This window comes from Cylas formicarius, unplaced genomic scaffold, assembly GCF_029955315.1.
Source record: "Cylas formicarius isolate icCylForm1 unplaced genomic scaffold, icCylForm1.1 PGA_scaffold_6__28_contigs__length_40554024, whole genome shotgun sequence".
Lineage (NCBI taxonomy): Eukaryota > Metazoa > Arthropoda > Insecta > Coleoptera > Brentidae > Cylas > Cylas formicarius.
The window spans coordinates 8,592,837-8,617,514 of NW_026844347.1; the positions used below are offsets into that span (position 1 = coordinate 8,592,837).

General features: G+C 33.0%; 1 protein-coding gene across 3 annotated transcripts in view; it reads left to right on the forward strand.

Moving 5' to 3' along the window:
* Positions 1–622: 622 nt before the first annotated feature.
* Positions 623–24,678, forward strand: part of LOC132702911 (lachesin-like) — a 513,947-nt gene continuing 489,891 nt past the window's right edge. For 2 of the 3 annotated variants that reach the window (XM_060671769.1, XM_060671772.1), the window contains exon 1: positions 629–986. In XM_060671769.1, the coding sequence (XP_060527752.1) occupies positions 932–986 (55 nt within the window). In that variant the 5' untranslated portion in view covers positions 629–931. Of the gene's footprint in view, positions 987–24,678 lie in introns of all 3 variants that reach the window. The other variant, XM_060671771.1, reaches the window with a different exon arrangement.

A 24,678-nucleotide genomic window follows, 5' to 3' on the forward strand; every position in this document is an offset into this window, starting at 1 on the left:
TTACAAGCTCCGACGATAAGGTTCGAGTTGTCAAACTTAAAACCCCTGCTGGCGAGCTAACCAGACCAATAACAAAGATTTGTCCTCTACCGAGAGATGTTATGTTAAACGGCTATCATTTAAAATAAACCAGCCCCGCAATAATACAGTCTACACCCCCAACAAATCAACCCGTTAGATGGTGGTGAAGCAAGGATACGTTTCTCCCCCAGGTTTTATAGAAAGTTATTGTTTTATCGGTCGTAGTTTCTAAGTTAACGGCACAAGGAACCTTATTTTCGAAGTATTGCACATAATTTGTCTGATTTAGTGCGAAATTTGTCTCTTGTACAAGATTTCCAGGACACTAAATGTTGATTGAGTTCAAATGACTGACAGCAGCAAGAATCCATGCATGTGAAGGAGGGAGAACAGACATTACTCGTTGTCAGCGAAATACAAAAATACATAAAAATTACAAAACGCGTACGTAAAACAAATTCGCGGTTCGCAGAACCCGGAGCGCCGGACTTATGTATACAATATGTACCCTATACATATATATGGATCGAGACGAATGCGCGTGTCACAACCCTGCTTCGTTCGGCAAACGCCGCGCTATGGTGGCGTTTCACTCAGTTTGCAGGATTCCAGCTCCTACGTGAAACTGACGAAACTCATCGGGATGTTCCCGGAACTGCTGGTCTGACCGCGCTTATTCGAAACCCGCGACCGTCATTCGGAAGATCCGCAGCGAAGTTCGAAAAATTTCCTTTTTTAAAATTATGAAAACTGATTGAATTGTTTCCAGCGAGAATAATACATGGATTTTCATTATCGATGCGATGTTTGAGTGGAAAAAAATGTGAACGGTGGCGATAAAATTTGTGAATGTGACGATGATTCTCCAGTGATTTCGGATTTTCTGATTCTCCTGTATATCGTCCCGACCATGGCTTTGAGGATTTTGCTTTTGGCGTGTCTCGCCGCGTCTGCCATAAACTCAGGTAGGATTAGGTAGTCCGTTAATCCAAGGCAAAATCGGAATATACAGGGTGTCCCTTTTTAAGGTGGACAAGATATGTACTTAAGTGAAGTTTTAATTTGTCTTATAATTTTATATATGTTGCTCAATAATTTGTTTATATCTCCTTAAGTCTCTCTGTAGAAAAAATTAACTCAAATTTATACTTGCTTAATTTATATAAACAATTGATATTTTAAGATAACGAATATTTTCCGAAAATCAACTTTTTAGAATGGTTTTTTTGTAGTTTTTGTTAGTTTCGCAGTAAAATATAGGGTCCTTCATTTAAAATATCTCAGTTAGGTGTTCATTAAAATAAATAAATAATAAAATATTATACTAAATAGAGCAAACAATAAACTTTGGTAACGAGTTGTTCTGCGCTTTAGTATGAAGTAGTTTCAATCGCGGTAGCAGATAATATGGGCTACAGTTATTTAAATTATTGTAAATTTATGTAAGAAACTGAGTCTGATATCGCCATTCGAGATTAAGTCATTTAAGTCATAGTTAAGTCGAGTGCAGGAGTTTTGAATCCTGTGCAAGGTACTCCGATCTCGATGCAAGAGTGGAAAGAAACCGGACTGCAGTAGTTGAAGTTATTCAGTTTCATCGCGTAGCGAAGTCTAAAACTTGAGTCATTGCAGTCATTCTTTGCTTTGATGCAAGCTTCTTAATTTATAGTAGATGTTCTGTGTGATGTGTTTTCTTCTGATATTTTGTTGCGTTGTTATGTTGTTGTTGGAGTTGTCCGGAGCTATTATAAAGGATTTTTAATTAGCAGTCGGATATTTGAGTGGAACAAAATGGGAACATTGGCGATGAAACTTGTGAATGTGACGATGATTCTCTAGTGATTTTTGATTTTCTGAATCACCTATATATTGTAACGATGTGGCTTTGATGATTTTGTTTTTGTCGTTATCTCGCCGCGTCTGCGATAAAGTCAGGTAGGTAATGCGTTAATCCAATTTAAATGCAGAATATTAAGAAGAGTATTTGTTTCTTTAGCATTCTCATTTTTGGTGTAGATTAGGGGGCGCTTATTTTGTTGAAGTTAAAAACTACCACCACTCGGTTTTGACGTTGGGAACAACCCTTGGATATCTTCACCATCAATATTCGGGAATTTGCCAAAACTATTTATAAATTTTATATAATTATATGCAAGATGTTTATCACAAACCAATGATTTTAATAGTTTAAAGTTTGCCTTAATTTTTTGAATATGTTGCACACTATAAAGAGCAACCCCTATTAATATAAATATAATAAAATAAAAATAATAATAATAATAATAATAATAATAATAATAACATAAATAATGTTTTGATTTTAATATGTTTCTTAAGTTGGGGAGTAGTAGTATTTTCACCTTAAATCATTTATATTCCATACTTTTTTTATTTTGTCTCGAAAACTTAAATCATTAAATGTATTTTTTTTTTAAGTAAACTTCCACATGTTACTTTAATACTATTAACAAATCTTCTGCGTCGTTTGTTAATAAATCGAACCAGCTGAACTTTCGCCTATCATCCTATTGGATTCTTCAGAGCTCAGCTAAAACTAAAAAAAATAACAAGCCCTTATTTAGGGGACATCAAGCGCGAAAGTAGAAACTTACAAGCTCACTTATAAGGTTATTGCTAATTTTCATAAAATATTGCATCATATCAAAACCCTTTCTTTTAAAATTGTTAGTAGATTAAGTTTTGCTTACTTACTTATTTATTTAAATGGCTTCCGTCTTTTCCCCATCCCAGTGCATTACCCCTTCGAATATGATTCATAACTAAAATCTACGCTTATCATCCAGCCACTCAAAAGTTTGAAGAATTAATCTCAAGACAAATGAAACCATCAAACTCTTTTGCAACTTCATCCTTGCTCACATATCATCCCCCACGTAAAGATGAAATTATTTGAAATTCAGTTTCAGTTAAGCTCTGGAGAAGCCAACACCATGATTGACGAAACGTCAGCAAGTTCGATTTATCAACAAGCGACGCTGAAGGAATCCAGAGTAATTGCACATAAAATCATACGATGTAATTTTGTTAAAAGTAGATCAAATAAAATGCAAAACCGTAGTTTGATATTCGCTCTTGAGTTATTGCCAGAAGAATATTTGTTAAATATTATAACATATCAAAAATCAAACATTTTAGCCTTGGATTAGGGTTACCTTTTCTGGGTATTTTCACATTCCAAATGATAGCGAATCAGATTTATCTGTAATAATATCTTCTTAATGTTTATAGGGCGTCGACTTTTTAAACAAATTCCCGAGTGAAATATCCTCTCGAAGAAAATTTACTGACAACCATGGTTAGGGTAGAAGCCGTTTGAATTACTTTGATTTATATGAAGGATCGACGTCCACAGTCGCATATATATTGAGCTGCGTTCGAAGGGTGGTCGAAACATATTAAGATAATGGCGGGAAAATGTGCTAGCTTGCTACAAAAATCCGATAAAGTGTTAATACCAGCAAGATGATGAAGACGTTTCGGAAGTGAAATTTGAAACGCTAATGTTAAATTTTTGACTTTCGACGTATGTATGTTTTTTTGGGATAATACAATACGTTGTGCATTTATAGGTTGTCCCAAAATTTATACTTATATGGTTGTGGTTAGGGCAGGTTCGTTTATTAAGAATTTGAATTTTTATTGATACTATACTTAAAATTAAAATGTATACTTTTTCATTTGATTAAATGCATTACGAGCACATTGTTTATAATAAAATATTCCATTTTCCCACCCTAATCTGTGTGGTATAACTCCAAATCCTTTCTTTGTGAATACAAAAATATACCTCTGCACTCAGTAATTGCGATAAAAAAATTTTTTACTAGGTATTGAGGAGAAAATATTTAGGCCAAATAAATTTTCAAATGTTGTGTTCAAATTTTAAAATCCGTTTTTCTGAGAAACTCATTTTTGTAATATTCACTTCTTACTTCTTACTTAAAAGTAACCCAAATGACAACCAAATGAAACGTTGGAATAGCTAAAGATGTAGTTGTAAGTCACATAAATTGTTCTTGAGGTATCTGATACCTTAAGTGGGACACTGTCTGTATTAATTAAGTAGTAATTAAGTAATGCTGATATCAGATACAAATGCACACGTTTGGCGTGTTTCAAAAACGTTAAAATTTTAAACGAAGCCGCGCCGCGAAATATTTCAATTTGAAATGACACGAACACAGGTGACGCGCACAATCAAGTCCGCTGCGAATGCATATTCCTCCGGTAACAGAATGGATAAATTCATTTCAATGGCACTTGTTACGTTTGTTCAACGTCGGTGGAACTTAAAGTATTATTGATGACGCGAAAAAATCCAACGCCATTTATGTCACCTCTTTTTTAATAACCTGAAATATCCATGATCTAACAATGGTGTATCCCTAAGAAGTTAACAGTAGCTCGAATGGACTCAATTTTTAAGTCAGGTTCAAAAATTGACCTAAAGAGTTATCGCCCCATCTATTTTCGAAACTATTTTAACTTCAAAATTTAATGGTAGCAAAAGTGTTATTTCTGTTATTCATAAATGACATAGAACAACGCGGATGAGACGAAAATATACAGAAAAATGGAAACTGGTAATGATTATTTGGTTAATAAAATATGATGTGAATAAAAAGCAAATTGAAGTAATTAAAAAATAATTCGTCAAAAAGTTTAAATCTATGTCATTTACTTATACAAAAGATCACTTTTTATTAAATGTAAATTAAGTAATTAAAGTAACGTAATTTAACTACCAAGTCAGTTTTCACAAAGATGATCTTGTCCCTGTATTTTATACAAAATTAACAATGAAGAAACATATTTCAAAAATTTAAGAATAGTAAGATCTTAAAAATGCAAATGCAAACCACACAAAAAGAACGTGGCAGGTTGACAGCCGGGTAGTTGAAGTTTGAGGTTGATAGAGGAAAGCGAAATTTTCTGCTGGCGACGACGATACTTGAGAGTGGTTAGACAGTTCGTAAAACTTAGCAGGAAAAACATTATGTTCTACTTTCATATTATTCTTACTTCTATATAGATTGTTATTTACTTGATCTTAGAATATTAATTTTCTGAATTATCTACCGTTCCTTATAACTATATATATAAGCTTTGTTCTAAACAAAGTCAGAGACCGCTTTGAAACTGTAAATCAGCTGAGTGACAGCTGATTTTTGCGTCGGCCAAAAAATATTCATCATATTAAAAAATCAATTGAGCGACTGGAATGTACAGTTGCAAACCGGTTTCGGGCTGCTTTTCTAATAAGTATATAATAAGCTCCGATGTCATATTACTTTGATTAACCACACTCGTCTTTCTATGCAAAGTACTGTTGGAACGATTTGAAGTGTGCAGGTCTTAGAAATTAAAATACTGACAACTATATTTGGAATTTATCTGCACTTTACGATATATATCCTATGAGTTTTGTGAGTATAATAATTTCAAATTTACATTTTATTAATCTCTCGCACTAAAAAACTAGGTAAAGTATAGTGATGCCGAAGTTTGATTATGGAAGCATGATTTGGCCTCTCTTTTGTACTAAATATTCCCAACTAATTCTAATACTGCTGCTAGTATCTCTTCCCTGAATACCTTATATCTAAGTGTCACTTTGTCACTATTGCTATTGTAAAAGGACTGAACCCAAATGATCAGTCTGAAATGAACTTTTATTGTAAAAATGATAAAAGGAAGTAAGATTTAGGGAAACAGAAACAAACATTATTGTTTGAGAAGAATCTTCAAATGAAACGATATACAGGATGTGCTCTTGTCAATAAGTACTCCACTGTGTACCATAAACAATGGCACGTCCGTCGTCTAATCTTCCAGTTACTTAGTGATAAATATTGCTAAATGTGCCCATTAAAATAGTCTCAGTGCATCCACTCCGATTTTCACAACTTCATGCACTCTTCTTAAAGTCAACTTTTAGACTAAACCCACAAAATTCTTTAGTAGATATTCCGTATAACTTTAATTCTCATCCCCGAGTCAACTACCTGACTCCTCAAAAACGATTCCAATAATTTCAAGGCGTTTTCACCGTAACCACAAGTAAATAATTTAGACAAAACAGGGAGTTTAACATACCGTCGTAAACCTGGATAAAATTGTAATGAATGGACGAATGACCCGAACCGTATTGATATAAAGTAGAGAAATGCGCCCAGAAAGTGGCAACGTCTTAAGGTCAGAGAATCGATGATGACGGTTAATACCCGATGAAAAATATCATTCGCGGATTTTCGGGCCGCAGCAAAAGATTTGATTAATGAATAGACTGAAGGTGAAATATATTTTTTTTATACTGAAGAAACTTCATTTTTCGATCGAAAGGATCTAGACGAAAGACGCAAATATAAGAGATATATAGTATAGGGAGCGAATCAACATATAATAGAGATAATTTACGTATTTTACAATTAGGAGTAATATTTCTTCCTCTATGAGATTGCAATTAATGTTTTTATTGTTTCATTTCAAATTGGTACCGTGAAACTTTTAGTTTTAAATGTCTGCTATACAATATTATTCAATAATATAAATGAAATTATTTGAAATAAATGACATGGAATTAAAATAAAGATTCAATTCGATGAACACCAAATCTCTGAAACTGTTACTAACTTATGATTTATTAATACTCTATGGCTTTGAAACAAACACGGAAGGTTTACGTAAGAATTGACGAGAAATAGAAAATTAAGGGACGAACACCAATACCAAAGCTTCAATAAAATATTTTTATTAATCTTGAAAACACTGCAGTATTCCAAGTTAAATTGCATCCTCTAATTGGTGTGGAAGGTCTATAGGATTCTTGCTTTTCAAGTAACTGCTTAATTCTTTGATGTCGCTAACTACTAGTATGCAGTTTTAGTTTCTTAATAAAGCTACTCCACTTCCATATTTAAAGATATGTTAAACAGAATGACGCCTTAATTGGTATTTACATTATCTTAATATATTTTAATACACGGTCTAGTATTATCTATGATTTTTACAGATAGGTTTGCCCGGTTCAAAATTCATAAGCTTTCACAAATAAATGTACCAAACTTCTTGTAGAGAGATCTGTATGTCAATCGGTAATAACCAAATAGGAAGTTCAAAATCTTGTTGTGTATAATTTGCGCTATGTACAGTCATTTTCGATTTTTTTTTAAGGGAATTTGCATTTCGTTTTGTTAATATTGATTCCTAGTTAATATATCAATCAATATATACAATTTTGGTTAGTTAGTATTTACCTTTATATTTCTGAACCCCAAAATTTATTGTCTACGGTTATACCGACAATTAATAAATTTAAAACATAAAGGGGCGATTCAAAGACACAGTCCTGAAGCACGTCACATACATCGATTTCAATCTCGCTTCAAACCGAGATTATTGGATTATTGGTAATCGAAATCCCACGTACCTTAATTTATTGAGTAGTATATAAGTATCAGTATATATCAGTGAATATATTATCATTCCTTAAACTTGAAACCATACACTTTATAGATATTCTCAACTATGCAGTTGTTTCATAAAAGCATGACAACACAAAAATATATTTTTCTAAAATATTAAAAAAAAATATTAATGCGAAGTTGCCAAGTTTTTAGTCTGCTGCTTCAACGATATTAAAAGTGGAATTTAATATAGCAATAACAGGCACTACTAACGGTTCAGTAAACCGTCAAAGTAATTATTTCAAACAAAGGGTTTTTCAACGTCTTTTATTTGCCAAATAATAATATTTCTTAATTTTTCTTCATCGAGTAAAGGTACGTCTTGAAATAGAAGATAAAGCTAAAATGCGTACGGAAAAAATACAATTAAGTTGAATACACTTGAATCGGGACATCTAAAAACCTACTATTGTAAACACAGTGCACAATAAATAGCGATCAGTTAACGTATTGGGACGAGTGACCTGAGATCCTACTGTTAGCGTACAATAGTCCGAAAACTCGCGGTACGCAAAAGGACTCTAGGCCTGTTGGTACTTAAATATTCCCCATTCACATTAAGCCCGAGAGGTTAAATTGCTCAACACACAACAGCGATAACCGAAACAGAGTACTTACTAGTAGCTGCTGGTTTTCTGCTTCTCGGGAGCCAGGTCTTCAATACTAAAGGAGTTAATCCTCACTAACCTCACTTCTTGATCTCTATAAATTTTATGTTATTTGCAAGGTGTCGAAAAGGCAAGAAAGCGTCAGAAATATTCTCCGACAACAGGTCGTACTCAAAAATTTGACGCAGTGCCGGTATGGTACCTTGTGTGATAGATATTAATAATTTCTTTTACTTTGTTGCCTGTCCGCAGATACCTTGCTTCTCGGGAAGACACCCCACACCTGACACCAATAGTAACGTTTTTAAACCCACTAAAGTAAACAACTCAGTCCGCGTAAAACTTAAAGGAATTAAAAATGTAGTTCGTCAGAAATAGCAAATTCACTTATTTACATACTAATATTCACTATAAAGACTTGTAATAATTTATATAACGTCTTTATTAATATTCGTCGAAAATTTATATTTGTGCTCCGACTCCGCTCGTCGCAGTAGTTTTGTAATTTTTTTAAAAACTAACAAAACTGGTAGAGGGCAATAGCTGCGTGTGTGTGTTTCATTAAAAACATAACAGAAAATTTATTTTAAATTTCGTCAATTTGTCAAGAGTTTATCAAACTCCCTATATAAAATGGTAAACTTTTGGTAGTACTTTTAACTATTTTAGGACTACTTTGATATTAAGCGGCCTATACACATGCAGGCAAGTGTTAGGACTTGCCTGTACAGGTCGAGACACGCGAGTAAGTGCGAATCTGTATAGGTCAAAACTCAAGGCGCGTTCCGTTCCAAGCGCGGCTCGAAGCGAATCAGATTGTGTCTGATTTTTCGCAAAGCTGGTGAACCTCGAGGTTTACCTGAATAGTGTGTTTCCGCAATTCGTTTCGCACTTGCTCGCGGACTTACCTGGACACACTTGCGCGCGGACTTGCCTGCATGTGTATAGCCCCCATTAGAGAGTAATATGAAAAAACATATATTGTGTTCGATTAAAAATGCATAATTTTGTATTCCTACATTGCGGTGACGGATTGAAATGATTATCTTTTCATTTCAATGATCATTTTTTTCAAACTACTGTATAAAACTAATACATAAGGAAGATATAGCAATTTGTCACACTATTGTGCCACCCTGTATATTTTGCATCGCATCAAAAATACTTTGGAACTCGGTTCGTTTTGAATCCTACTCTGCTTTTTTCATTTTGACCGCGAAATTGTATCCACGGTTTTGGTTGTTTTTTTTTTTCACGTAATTTTGTAGCGTTCTTGTAGCGTTCCAGTATTTTAGAACTATGTCTAAGGAAAAAAGTATGATTCTATCTCAATGATTTTTGTACCCTATTATGATTCACCATAATTAAATTTTATCGCCATCTGCTATTTCATACATGTCCGACGATTAGTTAAGGCTGGTACGTTTATTAAACCTCAAAATAATAAAAAGATATGAAAACGAGTCTCCCCCACGTATTCTAAAAATTTTAATCATTTTTCCATGCTAAACTCTAAAATATGCCGACGGCGTTTTTTATAACGGTCTGTTGCGTTTTTATCCGCTATTTTACACATTTTAACGTTGAATTTTAACATGTTGACCACCTTCATACAGGGTACTTCGACAAGGCGCATGGGCTGTCTATTCACAAATAGAAAGAGATTTTGAAATAAATTTGAAGTCAAGTTTCAAGGATGAAAAGGATCCATAAACTAAAGCTACCTTCAGGTATACTGGGTGATGTTAAAATTTTAAGGTTTAAAGTATCTGGGTAAACAGATTTCGGTACTGTTTGCCCCCAGCTAGGTTCAAATATATTATACCAAGGGATAACTGTTCTTATAAGTTTACCAATTTTATATACATATAGTATTGTGCCATTTCAATTCTTTATGTCTCCTCGTCTCTGTTTCCAATGTTTCTTTAGATATCTTTCCCGAATAGCATTATCAATTCCCTGTCTTCCTCGGTTTCTTCTTCTTTAAGGGTTCCAATTTAAGATCAATGGAATTCAGTGCCGTGGCATATTTTGTACGTGTCTGTACTATAGCAGCTGTTGGGTTCCAATGTCATCAATAATGTTACTTGGAAGTTATTTTTTATCGAGGTGTTTGGAATTCTAGACCTTCTAGATTTTTCGGTCGCCCTTCTCCAGTAGTCCATCTCTTATTAGAGTTTTTTGTGCCGTATGTTATAATGCTTGTATTTGTATTACATAGTATATTGCTGCCGAGTGTTCCGACACCACAAGTTAAATGGTATATGCAAGCTTTGTTGTTTTCTTCCAATGCACATATATTCGGTCTTGTCGAAGTTTACAATTACAATTACAAAACAGAAAGTACATTATCGTAGTCTATCATCGCGGGTCCTTTTGGGTTATGAATTAATAGGAGTTTCCCAAATAACCGATACTAAACTTTTTATTGCTCGTTTATAGCTAAGGGTTGGACGGACACGGAAAAAGTAGTAAAAGTCCTGGCGGAGCGCAATCTTTCGAAGTGTGTAAGCGTTATTTCAGCATTGTTATGAAACTCTGGTCCAATTACTAAATTGCTTGGAAAGAGGCCAATTGACCGATTGTGTTTTGCCCTACACTTTGCGCTTTTGAAAGCACTTGTACCTCACCAGTAGGCCGAAGATATAAAGGTCATGGTTTCTATTCATTACCATCCTTATATTATATTTCGAATACATTTAAGTTCAAGCAATCCAGTTTGGCGCATTACGTACAATTCATACTTAATACTGAATTTTCTGACAGGTGGTAGGCTGCTTTAAAATTTTATCAGATTATTTTCCTCGATCTCGCTATTTTGTACTCTTTTCTGGACGGTAAAATAACTTATATACTGCAGCTGCTGAACTTGTCTTGTGACTGTCTCTATGTTTTATACCCGTTTTTAACCTTTTATTTTAAATTCCTATTGCACTGCGTCCCTGTACTTCATGGCATTCAGATCTTTCGATCCATTATGCCCACACGTCCTCACTCCGTCCTCTAGAAGAGCGCTGGACGCTCCAGGATTTACAAATTTACAAAACCACTTTCATGCCTAGTTTCGGTATTTCCTCGGGCATCACGAATTGAATTCCTAGTACTCTCCCTAGTGATGCGCAGCTGGTTTGGAGATGACTTTGAAGTTTCTTCTCGTTTAAACACAGCCTGCATGTGTTGTCGTCTCCTACTCCCAGGATATGGCAGTGTGCGGGCGACTGAGATTGAGTGCCCACTTTGAATTCTGAGGCGTAGAGGGTTAGAACCCTAGATTGCCTCTCTCTGGGTAATGTATCCCATTTATTTAGTACGCTGTCTGCTACTCCAACGGAAAACGTCAGTCCGTGATAGGGTGTTGCCGCCGCATCCCGAACCAATCGATCTGCCATTTCGTTTCCCTCTGTACCCGCATGAGCAGGTACCCAAATCTTGTCAATGTTTTTCGGCAGTCAAGTAGCAATCGCGAGCACGCCTTTACAGAATTAAGAGGCTGCACCGCCTCCCAATTGTCTCTGCAATTACATAATATGTGCCTGACCGAGTAGCTCCTGTTCTTATGAGCACACACCAATATTTGCGCCTTAGGAAAGCAGCCATGTAAACAAGCTACTGAAAAAGTGTCTGTTTTAGACTCGTCCGTGTACCAGATTAGCCCATAGGGCACAAGAATAATTTTTTCACCAGTTGGAATGGGTTTCAAAAAGCCGATGACCATTACAGAGCCCAACCTTTGTATTCGCCCTAAGGGTGGCCTGATACTGTCTCTCAGTAGCGCGCCACCATACCAAATCAGCGTTGGTAACGGTGGTTCTTGCGACTTGCTTCATTAACCTCAACCATCCAGGAAAGCTTAGACTCCAGACTCACTCTCAGATACTCTATTTTTCCAACCAGTTTTAACGTCGTTTCCTGCAGAACAAGTCAACTAATTGCGCTATACTTCCTTTCATTTTGAATTTAAAAATAGGTAAAATAAACCACAATATGAAGCTTAAATTATGTTAGATCTTTGAAACTGCAAGTAAATAACAAATATTTTTTGACAATAATAATAAAAAATATACAATAAATTGGGATAATCAGCCGACTAGCCCATGCATCAAGATTAACTCTGAATTAAATCTCAAGCATAAATTTTAACAGATTTATCTGTTATTTTTATAATTTTATAACTAGAGAGCCAAATCAAATTTGTAGTGACATGAGGGCAATTCAACTTACAGACATTTCTGGACCACTTAAATATTTTCAATAATACTAGCTGGAAAGTAACAGTTGATTATTTTTTTACATACAAAATATTAGCTCTTAGTTGAGTAGTATGCAACATGCTGATTGATAATTGGGATTTTTGAAACATCAAGTAAATAACAAATTAATAGGTCTTAATTTTTTTAGCAATAATAATAAAAAATATAGAATAAATTGAAATAATCAGCCGACCAGCCTGCGCAGCAAGATGAACTCTGAATTGAATCTAAACCATAAATTATTATTATTTTAATATTTTATAACTAAAGAGCCAAATCAAACTTGTAGTGACATGAAAGCAATTCAGCATACAGACATATCTGGACCACTTGAATATTTTTACTAGAACTAGCTGGAAAGTAACAGTTGAATATTTTTTTTAATCTAAGAAATGTCAGTTTTTTGACGAATCTGTTACGGAATTGTAAGTTTTGGCTGCCTGATAAGAAAAACAACTTTTGAAAAGAGAATTCTCTCTTCCGAAAAAAGAAATTTTTACAATTGCTTGAGAGTAATATGATTTATTTTCACATTTTATTGCAGCATTTGTCAAGTAGCTGTGTCTATGAATTGCAATAGCAAAAGCTTTTACCTTTTCTATGATTGGCCAGTGATAATTAATCTAATTAACAAGTTTTTCCATATATCATTATTAATGCGAGCAATGATGATGAAGTTTTTTTTTACAAAAACATCTTAAATTATCTTTGAATAATGTGCAAAGGAGCCCACGGATATAATGCATTTGTTATATTAAGATGTATTCAATATACAGGGTTCACTGTGAATAATTTTATAAAGACTAACGGATAACAGGACATAATATAAAGCAATGTTACCAATTTTATCGTAAAGCAGCAAAGTCATTGAAATTTTATATAGGAGAAACTATTACATGTATATATGATTCTAGACAACACAATTAAACGTCTCAATCCAACTTAATGTAGGGCGTTCCACATAAAGCATGACATACAAAGTAATATTATTTTAAAATTAATGGTTATTTTACTGGCAATAGATGCTTTACGTACTCTTTAAATATGAAATGCGAGATCTTGATATTTCTATTTATTTTAAATGATCTTTAAAATAAATTCTTGCAAAATTATAACACAAACCAGAAATTTCCGGTTTTCATTGATATATTATATCGGCTTTTCGAATCACTCGGTATACACGTCGTCCTTTTATTTTTTATGGTGAATGCATTTAAAGTTTTCGCGTAATATTATTCTCGCATTGAGTATTGGGAAGCCGAAAATGTAATATTTGTATAAGAAGTTTTGTTCTCTTTCCTGACGCCAGTTGTCAAATTTGCAATACAAATGCAAATTCAATATAAACAGAAGTAACAGATTTTTGCATACGAAAACCCGAGAAAGCCTTCACATTTTTTCTTTGAATTATTTTTGACTCGCAAAAGAGAATTTATAAAGAAACAAGTGGATGCCGCTATTTTATATTTATATATATTAGCAAAATAGAATATATTTCCCCCTATGAACGAAGAATTTACGTCGCTTTCTGGTGAAAGTGCTCTACAGTTGTATTTGTATTAAAATTCTATGCTACAAGTAGTCATTATCAGGTTATAAATAACAAACAAAGGTGAATTTAATCAACGATATAGCGGATATAGAAGAAATGATAATGATTATTTGATCGAGGAAACCAAGGAAATCATGCGTATATGTATATAAATACCTCTATACTTATAAAGGCGCTGCCGCAAGAATGTTTTAACTAGCTTGTCATTAAAGTTTCATTGAATTCCCTTCGCTAGGTCATAAAGGAATAATGAGGGGCAATATATCAAGTATGATAGCTAGTCGTCAAAATTGATAACGAACTCTATTTATGAATATCGCAAATTTACCTACGCCTATGAATGCCATTCAAATCAAGCGAAACTGGACTAAATTTTCCGATTTATTAGCTTAATTAAAATAATTTATTGCCTAAACAAATTAAAATCAGTTTTTGAAGATTGAAATCATTGAGGAGTTGTGAGGCTTTACAATTATCTTATTAAGATCCTGAAGCTCTAGAACTAGAACTAGAACTAGTTTTTGCGATAAGGCCAGGGGGCTACCACTAAAAAGAAGTCACAACTATACAAGTTGAATAATTCTGATTGTCCAGTATTCATCAAGCAAATTTCAGTCGTTGCTTCGCACGCAGCCTTTCCTTCAGTTTTCTTGCACTGAAATAAAAGGAAGAGGTCGATTCTTTATTATCGGATGCGGAAGTTTAAGTCACCACAAACGTAGCTGCGAAGATTGATGTATGAAATTATTTGAAATAAGTGTTCCCTTTGTTGCTCTTACTGACAGTTCCGCTAGTTAATATGCCCCTAGAGTCGAAAGTTTCACACCTGGCAGCCCTAATAAATCATAATACTTTGTAACTTAACCCCAACTTGTTTCGTTTTCGCTTAATTTTATCACATTTTAATTAATAATGTATAATAACACAGATGTTACTTAATGAGGTGATGTCGCCGCTTAGAATATAAGAAAACTTTTCTTAAATATTGCACTCAAAAGATTTTCTGTCAGTCAGCATGCCTCGAACGTTGTACTGACCTACGCCTATGGAGATATAATTATTCCTTATATATTGTGTATATGGTTCCTCTTTTAAAGTCAGAAGGTTATAACATCTCATTGTTTTTGCAAAACCCGTATTGGGTGCACAAGGACATTTTTAAAGTACCCAAATATGAAATCCAGTAAACAAATAAAATTTTACCAGTTTCTGATTAACTCACCCTATTTCATCCGTGTTTTAATAATTATGACATGTATATTATTCATAATATTTATTTTTACTTAAAAAACGTTTACGAAAATACATAGTTAATAAATTTCAGTGCTTTGCAATTTAGTAAAACAAAATTTTAAAAAAACACAATGTAAACAACTAACAAACAGCAAACAGCTAATTTGATACATTATCAAAATTAATTACAATCATGTTAGCCTATCGTCTACAAAATGTTGTCTAGATTTCACATGCTCTACTTTTCTTTGGTCATATAGTCTACAAGCTTTCCATTTCTCAAAACTTAAGACTATTTAAAACTTATCTTTTTCCTCGCTACTTCCTCATCTATTTGTATCTATACCAGCTCAATTGAATTAAGCTTGCAGTGACAAGAAGCAAGCTAGAGTAGATATATTGTTTTCAACGTTTGATCAACGACGTATTTTTCGAATTTATGTTTGTACAAGATGGTAAGTACAATCATTTCTTTTTTAAAGCATTTCATTTTAACTCAATATCGAATTAGACTTAATACTTTCGTGGTAATCACCGGTTGATTCCAAAGTAAGATGATCAGCTGCTACAAAGTTATGAATTCTCTTGAAAACTTTGGATACCGTCTGAAATTCACTAATCCACTTCTTCTTTTACGCTCCGCAAGAAGTGTTCCAACAATATTCTCCCTGTATATTAAAATGTATCTTGTGTATTTTTTTTTCCATTTAAGAGAATTATTATTATAACATTTAAGATACACTTTTTATAAAGTTCATTTGTTCTAGATTTTCCATAGCAAAAGACAGAGTTACTAAATCAATAAATACAAAATGGTTTGTAAATGTTCAATGTTGGAAAATAGTGTTTATATAATTTCGAGGAATAGATATCAGACTATTTTTATGTAAAGTTAGAAAGCAAGTTGTAAAATCAAAAATGGGCAGAACCATTTTCCATTTATATATTTCTGAAGAAATTATGGAAACTAAAAGGTGAATGAATATTTTTTAATTGTAAATGATGATACCTTATCCCAGAAGCTGCAAAAAGAATCACAAAAGACATAAGTTATTTCCATTCACTTACACCTTTAATATATTATATTACCTATGTATACATGGTATCGCACTTTGGTGACTAACTAACGTTTTTTTAATTTTTAGTATCCTCTAAAATTCTATACGTAAGTGTTATCCTTTCCGACATATTTTGAATTTTATGTCAAAAGTGACGTTTACACTTCCTATCGATATTCCGGACAGAAAGTCTTTCATATATATTTGGGGTTAAAATTTTTCTTGAAAAAATAACTAAATGTCATTTTTTTTTTCAAATAAAAACTCTCAAACTCTATAATTTTATCACATTTGATATTTTAAAAAACAGTGGCTTTGTATGAGGTCCCCTATTTATTTTAGATTTCAAAATATTAGGATCATAACGATTTGCTATTGCGAAAATGCCAAACGGTTGTTAAGTACTATTTTAACATGTGTTGAAAAAATATACAGCTGACCATAATCCTACAAGAAACACTGTTTTAAAAGAATAATAGAAACTTTCCGGATCGTTTTAAACAACCTCATTTTTAAATATTTTTTTCCAAATGTTGACAATAATAAACTTGCTATTTAATTTGTTTTATGTGGTTTCTCCATCGCTTACTTTTTTTAATTAGAACGTTTTATATATTTGAGATAATTTGTTTGTATTGCAACATCCCTACCAATAAAAAATTGACTAAGTTATGTGACATGAAACTGTTAAACACTGATTCTGTTATACTCTATTGTTTTGTACAAAGCCCATTGCTAAGCATAACAGTCATTGTATTACAGCAACATTTGGAGTATGTTCTCGTGCACTAGCAACAACCCGACAAAATCAAAATACCTTTTTCATTTTTAATAATTGGCGTAACAGACTTTCGATGAAATCTACTATTAACTCAATGTTCAACTAGTTAAATAATATCTTTTTTCAGTCTGTTCAAAAGTGATCCTACAAATACAAGCCTGTCAAGACGATTTCTCTGAGTAACAAACGGTTTCTTGGCTGGAGTTTAGGCCAAAGTTTCACCTCAGCTAATCGTCGTTAAACAGTATTCGCACTAACTTTAGCAATTAACCCTGGTCCTGACAACCACTGATCGCTTTGGGCAATTCTTTTGATTATTCTCTTAATCTAAAATGGTAGTTTCCCTGGGTTTTCCTGATGATATCATAAAATAAATTATAAAGCCTAATAAGACTACAACAATTTATGTTTAAATTTACCTTTATAGCAAATCCCCTTTACTTGTGCCAATAGGAAGAGTTATTCTACTTTTGTCCCACTGGCAAAATGACTCGTACCAATAAATTCATATAACATTTATAACAAAATATTTCACCCATGACAGCACACTGTCATGACACTAATTTTGATTTTAACGCTCGCTAGTTTAATTTTAGCTAATTAATTAATAAATGATCCATAGTTATTAGGTGGGCCAGTTATCTTGGGACATTACCTTATCTCAGAAACTATAGGGAATAGAGCCAAAAGTTAAATACAAAAGTGAATTGGACTATTACAAACCTTCAATTTATTTTGATGTTGTATATACAGAGTGTTTCATTTTTCTTGGTATTTCTGGTATATTACTCTTTACAAAATTCTAGACATATTTTGTGTATAATGCTCTATACCTAAGTCTAACCGTTTTTGACATTTTTAATTTTTGCAAAAAATGGCGTTTGCAAGACGTAAAATATCTGCCTATTTCATCATTCGGAAGCATTTATTGTTTCACTTGATTAAGTTTTCTTGTAGGCAAAGGACTCGAATAATGACTTTCATAAGAAATTTTGCTACATATTAATTAAAAAAACTAAATGAAACTTTTTTTTTAATGGAAACTACCAATTTTTATAATCTTGTCATATTTAGACTGTATGATTGTATATCCCTAATATTCTAACTTTTTCAAATATTTCCTCTTAAACATTTGTCTATCACAAATAATATGCTGTTGCCATATAAGTTCAGTGAGGTGGCTATGACGGCGTTTGAACAAAACAAGTGCTAAAGTGCTGCCACTATGATTTACCATTTCATAGTTGACCATAATCTTGCCGATGCCTAATGAAAATCTTAAGATTATGTAAATGGATGTACCTATGCATTATTTATACAGAATTAGACCAAGGATACGCGATAACGCTGGTGATTTTTTTATTAACGAACTATCAATAAAAAATTAATGGGGTTTCTATATACATAATGGCATTTGTAACAGATTTTTTCGATTAAAAAGTTTAGTTGAGGTTGTAAATATGGACTCATCTATCCAAATAACATTAGGAAATATATAAAGTGTCTCTCCATAAGATTGTTGCAAAAATCTAAAATGATGTTGTAAGCCCGTTGCTCTAATTTCGTCATCATTCAACATAGGACGACGTCTATTTTTTGTTTCTTCAGGGTTCTATATATGCAAAAGTATAAATCCTCTCGAAAATCTTTTTTCTGGGCACCTCTTTAATGGAAATTCTGTTATACATTCTCTAAGCGCGAGGGTCCGGTTTTTATTTTGCAATATGTTACTTTCTAACATACCATTTTTTTCCTCCGTGGTAAACATGATACGCAAGCAAGCGAATGAATTACATTTATAAACCATAAATAAATAAATCAAAAATGCTTAAAAAAATATTTAAATTATAATAGTAAACAACAAAACACGCTTCCAAGGGGACAGAGTTCTAGCACTCGTTTTGTTTACACGTCGTCATAGCAACACACACTAACTTATATGGCAACAGCATATTTTTGTGATAGACAAATGTTTAAAAGAAAATATTTCAAAAAGTAAAAATATTGGGCATATGCAATTATATAAAATTGTCTTCAATTTTAATGCTAAATTTGACAAGACTATAAAAATAGGTAGCTTAAATAAAAAAAAAGTTTTTTGGCAGTTTTTTTAATTTAATTTTTAATCTTATTTTTCGCGTGACCTGCATTAATAGGTATCAAAATTTCGTATGAAATCCGTTATTCGAGTCCTTTGTCTACAACAAAACTTACTGAAGTGAAACAGTAAATGCTTCCGAAAGAAGAAATTCGCATATATTTTACGTCTTTCAAACGTCATTTGTCTCATTAAAAATTTCAAAAAAAGTTAGATTTAAGTATAGGACATTATAAACAAAATATGTCTAGAATTTTGTACAGAATTCAAAAATGAAGTAATATACTAGGTGTTCTATTTAAAATAAGAAAGTCGATACTCGCCCACGAAAATTGAAACACCCTGTATAAACAACATCAAAATAAATTGAAGGTTTGTAATAGCGCAATTAACTTTTATACTTAACTTTTGGTACTATTCCCTATAGTTTCTGAGATAAGGTATTGTCCCACGATAAACGGCTCACCCTATACATTTCGACTTGCAAAATAAAAAAGTTCTTACTTGTCCACAAAAACACAAACACCGAATATAATATCTCAAAAGAGCAAACGAATCCAAGCAACTTTTGTATTTAAAAATTTTAATAACTTCTAAAAATTATTGCAATTTCTATTTTGGAGCTTCCATTTATTGTTGTGTAACTTTTCGGAATGGTTAATAAAATTCTGTTTTAGTCTATTTTATTCCAATAGGGTTTATAAAAATGGTATCATTTGCCGATCTTAAACATCATATTCAGTGACTTGCCGCTGCGAAACCGGAGCAATATTTTCGTTTATTGGGTTCGATGGGTAATGCATTTTGACAGGTCACCGGCATCTATTGGATTAGGATATCCAAGACTATTGTTTGTTTGCTTCAATCAAACATCGATTGCGATGTATCACTTGGCAGTTCGGGCAAAATGCGGGCACCGATATTGCAATAACACGAGGCTTCGATCACGCGAAAAGCCTCGTCGTAAAAATATAATCTAATTTTATTTAATACAAGTAAACAAAACGGTAGCAAGGGAAAGATTACAAGAGGTTAAGTTAAATTCAGTTGCAACGAAATTTTAATTATTCGGAAACACGATAGCTGCTTATAGTGCGCGACCTTTAAATTTTTTATTGGACAGATTACAGATTACAATTTGACAGCGTTAGCTAAAATAATGCTAACAATTACTAAACAAACACAAAATGACAACAGCCTAAAAACGCAACTTATATAAATAGAGGATCATGGGAAATGATAAAGAATAATATCGAAAATACAAAAAATTCATAGACATATAACATTTTATAAAGACACCTTCTGGATTCCTGCGTCGATTGTTGATGAGTTGAACTTGCTAACATCCAAATATGTCTCATCTTCGATACATTAAAGACCTTTGGCATACCAGCAGTAGATACAGGACGCAAAATATCCTAAAAAAGCAAGAAAGAGTCTGAAAGATCCAACTAATTTTCCTGCATAGTCTGTCTCAATCTTCATCGTGTTGGGTTTCGACAGATCCTCCCCAATAAGTTATTCCTACTCAAAAAAATGAAACCAATATTAATATCAGCCGTGCCAGCCTCCATAGCGTTGTTTGTAAAATGGGATTTAAGTACAGCAAAATATACAAAAGGCAAGTAGTAATGAAATCACTTGGAGAATTAATTACCTTCAAGAAATTAAAAGATATAGATTAGCCAACAGATCTCTTATTTACCTTGATGAAACGTGGTTCGATACACACGAAACTGTATCCAAATAAAAGAAAATGCATCATCATAAAACATGCTGAGTCAGAAGACTGATTTGTCCCAAACTGCTCGCTGTTGTTTTGCAAAGAATGTTTAGGATTCTAGCTTGGATTATTATGAGGACACAAGTGCCAAACTTTTTGAAAATTGGTCTGAAAACAATCTTATAAAAAATATTCCCAATAACAGTCTCGGTGTTGGCAAATCAAGGGTTTATAGAAATTTTCAGATATTTTCAAAATTTTAAAGATTGTATGCATCTTTAATAGGGAGATAATTTGAAAATTGAATCAAACTTAGTATATTTTCAGCAGATTTTGATCAAATTATATGGATGCTTGAATCGATAGGCATTTTGATAAGGATGAGAAATTTTGTGCACTATTATGTCACCTTATGTCGTTGGTACTGCAAACCTAGTCAAATTTTAGATTTCTAATTTTCATTATTTCTGGCGATGATCCGATGGGTAAATTAAATTATTAAAGACACATGTAAGCTGACGACTTAAAAACCCATCAATTTCAACAAACGTTGCCTGCTGCTCCAGAGTAACATTAATATTAAATCTGATTGATGTTTGCTTAATCCCTTGGGTATAGATGTTTCTAAGTGAAAACCCATTCCATAAAGCTATAGTTAGAGATCACGGTTTCGTTTGCGATTCTCACATCTCCTTATGTCGAACGCTGTTGTTATTTTAACAATTTCTCAAGGCTTTGCATTTTATAATTTGGATCATTGATATGTCAACGATTATTTTTGGATCAAATACTTGGTTCCGGAGGAAGGTATCAGCTCAATATATCTCAGACAAATTTAGCAAATTTTGTTTATGTCTAAGAGTCTTTGCGTAATGTTTGACGTCGGTGAAATTAACTCGCTCCATTACTGATTGTCCTTTCGTCAATACATTGGATTTTGGATTACTGGATAGTGTTGAACTGTATTTTTGTTGGTTTGTTCTTTTAGTAAAATTTTTCATTTGGTATAACCTTAAGAAAATTAGGGCATTAGTAAAACGGTAGATTGATCTGTTCCATGCCGTCTATATCCTAGAGATGGAGAGCTCCGTAATCAGGGATAAGTCAAAGTTTTAGAATTGCGTAATTTTTAAGAAAAGGGTAACTTTGATATCCGCGTCCAGAAGATTCTTCACTTAATACTCCTGAAATAATAGTTGACAGTTTTGCAGAGTCCCTTTCAAGTGCATTTTCTCATTCTAATTTTAATTACATGGATCTGATCTCAGAGGAGGATATTATCAAAGCATCAAAAATATTAATACCCATGACCGGCGAAGTGGAGAAAAATAAGAATCTGTTCGATTCTTTGTTGCAATTTTTTGAAACTTTGTAAACGGAATCTTCTAGTTATTATATTATTATATATTATATATTCCTTATAACCCAATGTATTACCATATTACTAATACCATATTCTTACATCAACATGGTTTCATAGAGAAAATCACTACTAGCCTTGTCTATATTACTCAGTATATTTCAGAAGTTACCGACAATAACCGACAAGCCGATGTTGTATACGCAGATATCTAGAAATCGTTTGACCAAATTGATCACCAAATATTTAAAATCTTTATTAAATGATGGTAATATACAATCTCGATAGCAGGCAACTCCTTGTTGAAGCCTAGATCTAGAGTCTCAAGTTGAATTTAGATCTTTTACTTTTTTGACTTTTATCGACGATTTACACATTGCACTAAACATACCTCATTTGTTTGCGAATGACTTAAAAATATTTTTTAAATGATTGATGAGAGTGACGAACCTTTGTTTGACTGTTTGCCATAAATTCCCTCAACGTTATGCCTCCCATAATTTACAAAGTCTTTTATGTGAAAGCCCTTAATAGTAATTTATATAAAATATCGCCTATTTATATATTAATTACAAATTGCAATAAAGTGTATTATATCTAACACTATTGAGCAATAAATTTATAATTTTGTTTGTTTGCAATTATTTTATGTAATTAGTGCACTGCCATTTATTACTTGATTACTTCGTTTTAGTTTATGTTTTTTTGGTTATTGAGTGTACACCTATTCCTGAAATTGTGGTAATCGTTACCTAAGTTCCAGAGATAAATTTACAAACCTTCCAAATTACATAAACCTTTCGTCAAAATGAGAATAACACACCGCTAGCTGCTTAGACGGCAAAATTGCCACGGATATTGTCTTATCATTAATAATATCATAGCGGCAATGGGATAGAGTTATTTAACTCATGTTGAATTAAGCCTGTCGCGTCTACTGTGGTCATAAACGACCCCACAATGCAACAAACAGGGTATTGTTTTAAATGTTATGAAGGTAATTCAATTAAAACAGATTTTGCCGCATAAATCGGAACAAATGGCTTCAGGATAAAGCAATTTGTTATTCATAAGACTGGTCGGACAGATAATTCTTGATTAAAATAGGGAAACGTGTACGCGCAATAATAAGCGGGTACCGGGTAGATATTTGTCATTCGAGTGGAAGTGGCGCTAATTGAACTACAACGCATTGACGAAAGCTGTCGTCCTTTGAAACGGATAAATGGATCAACAAAACCATCTTGGACAGGGATTATCAAACGCCTGTAATTATTTCGAAAATTTTTCGCATTTGCTGATTTTTACAGGCAAAGATTGCATTTGAAAGCATAACGTTTTAACAATCGACCGGCAGTTTGTAAAAAAAAAAACATTTTTCTACTCCCTTCTGTAAAATACGCGATTATATACCGATCTTGCGTGCGGAAAGTGTCATTTTATTATGTCAGTTTCGTTCCCCACGGTTGCAAGCCACTTCGAACATTTCCGGGATATTACGGCACGGGTTTGGGAGCAATCGGATATTTTTGAAGATTTTACCGCACGGCTTGAATTGTGACGTGTGTCAATTGTGACGTTTATGTCAGTGAACATATTCGTGTTGTTTTGCAAAAACTAACGGTCGCACAAAAAGTATAGTATGCAACTCTGTATTAAACACTCGCTTCGCTCAGTTTTAGTTGAAACGTATAATTGATAGTTATGCTACTTATAATATGCTTATAATGACTGCTTTCAGAAATGGGTAGTATCAAAAATGACGTACCACAAAGCTCTCTACTATTTACTGTGTATATTAACGACCTAGCATACATGAACTTAACCAAAACTTTGCAAATAATTGAACTCTTTACAGTGCCATTATAAATATCCACCGATTCTACATGGGCTGTATATTTCATATGTTTCACTCTAATCGCAATTTAAGAATCGACAAATTTAGAAAAATTGTACAGAAGGATCTCTCTAGAAATTGTATTTGTAACAATATGGCATTATTTTATAATAAAAACAATTGGCTGTATAAATGTTTCAAGTTTGCGTGTCTGTTGCTGCATCCCATACCCTTTTCATTTCTTTATTTTATTATCGTTTTTTGGCACTTGCTATTCTATTTCTATTCTATTTGTTCTAGTTGGGAAGGTTAGCACTGAAGTTCGCTAATGACCCACTGGAACTCTCAGCCCAACACATTGTCATAACACATCAAAGTAATAGAACAGATTTCAACAGCGTGAAAACTGACTATACCAAAACATAAACTTATCAAGTCTTATGCATTGAATTTAAATTTACAAAATGAACTCTCAGCCCAGATAAAGGAATTTATACTTGACAAATTTAGAAAAGTGGTGAAGAAGAATTTTCTTCAATTTTCTTCAATTCATATATATAAACGCTCCTACTTTGTAATCTATTGCTGAGCTATTTTTTTACATTTTTGTACAATAACTGTAAAAGGATAGTCAATAAACTAAAATATCAGCACTTGACCTGCCATTGCG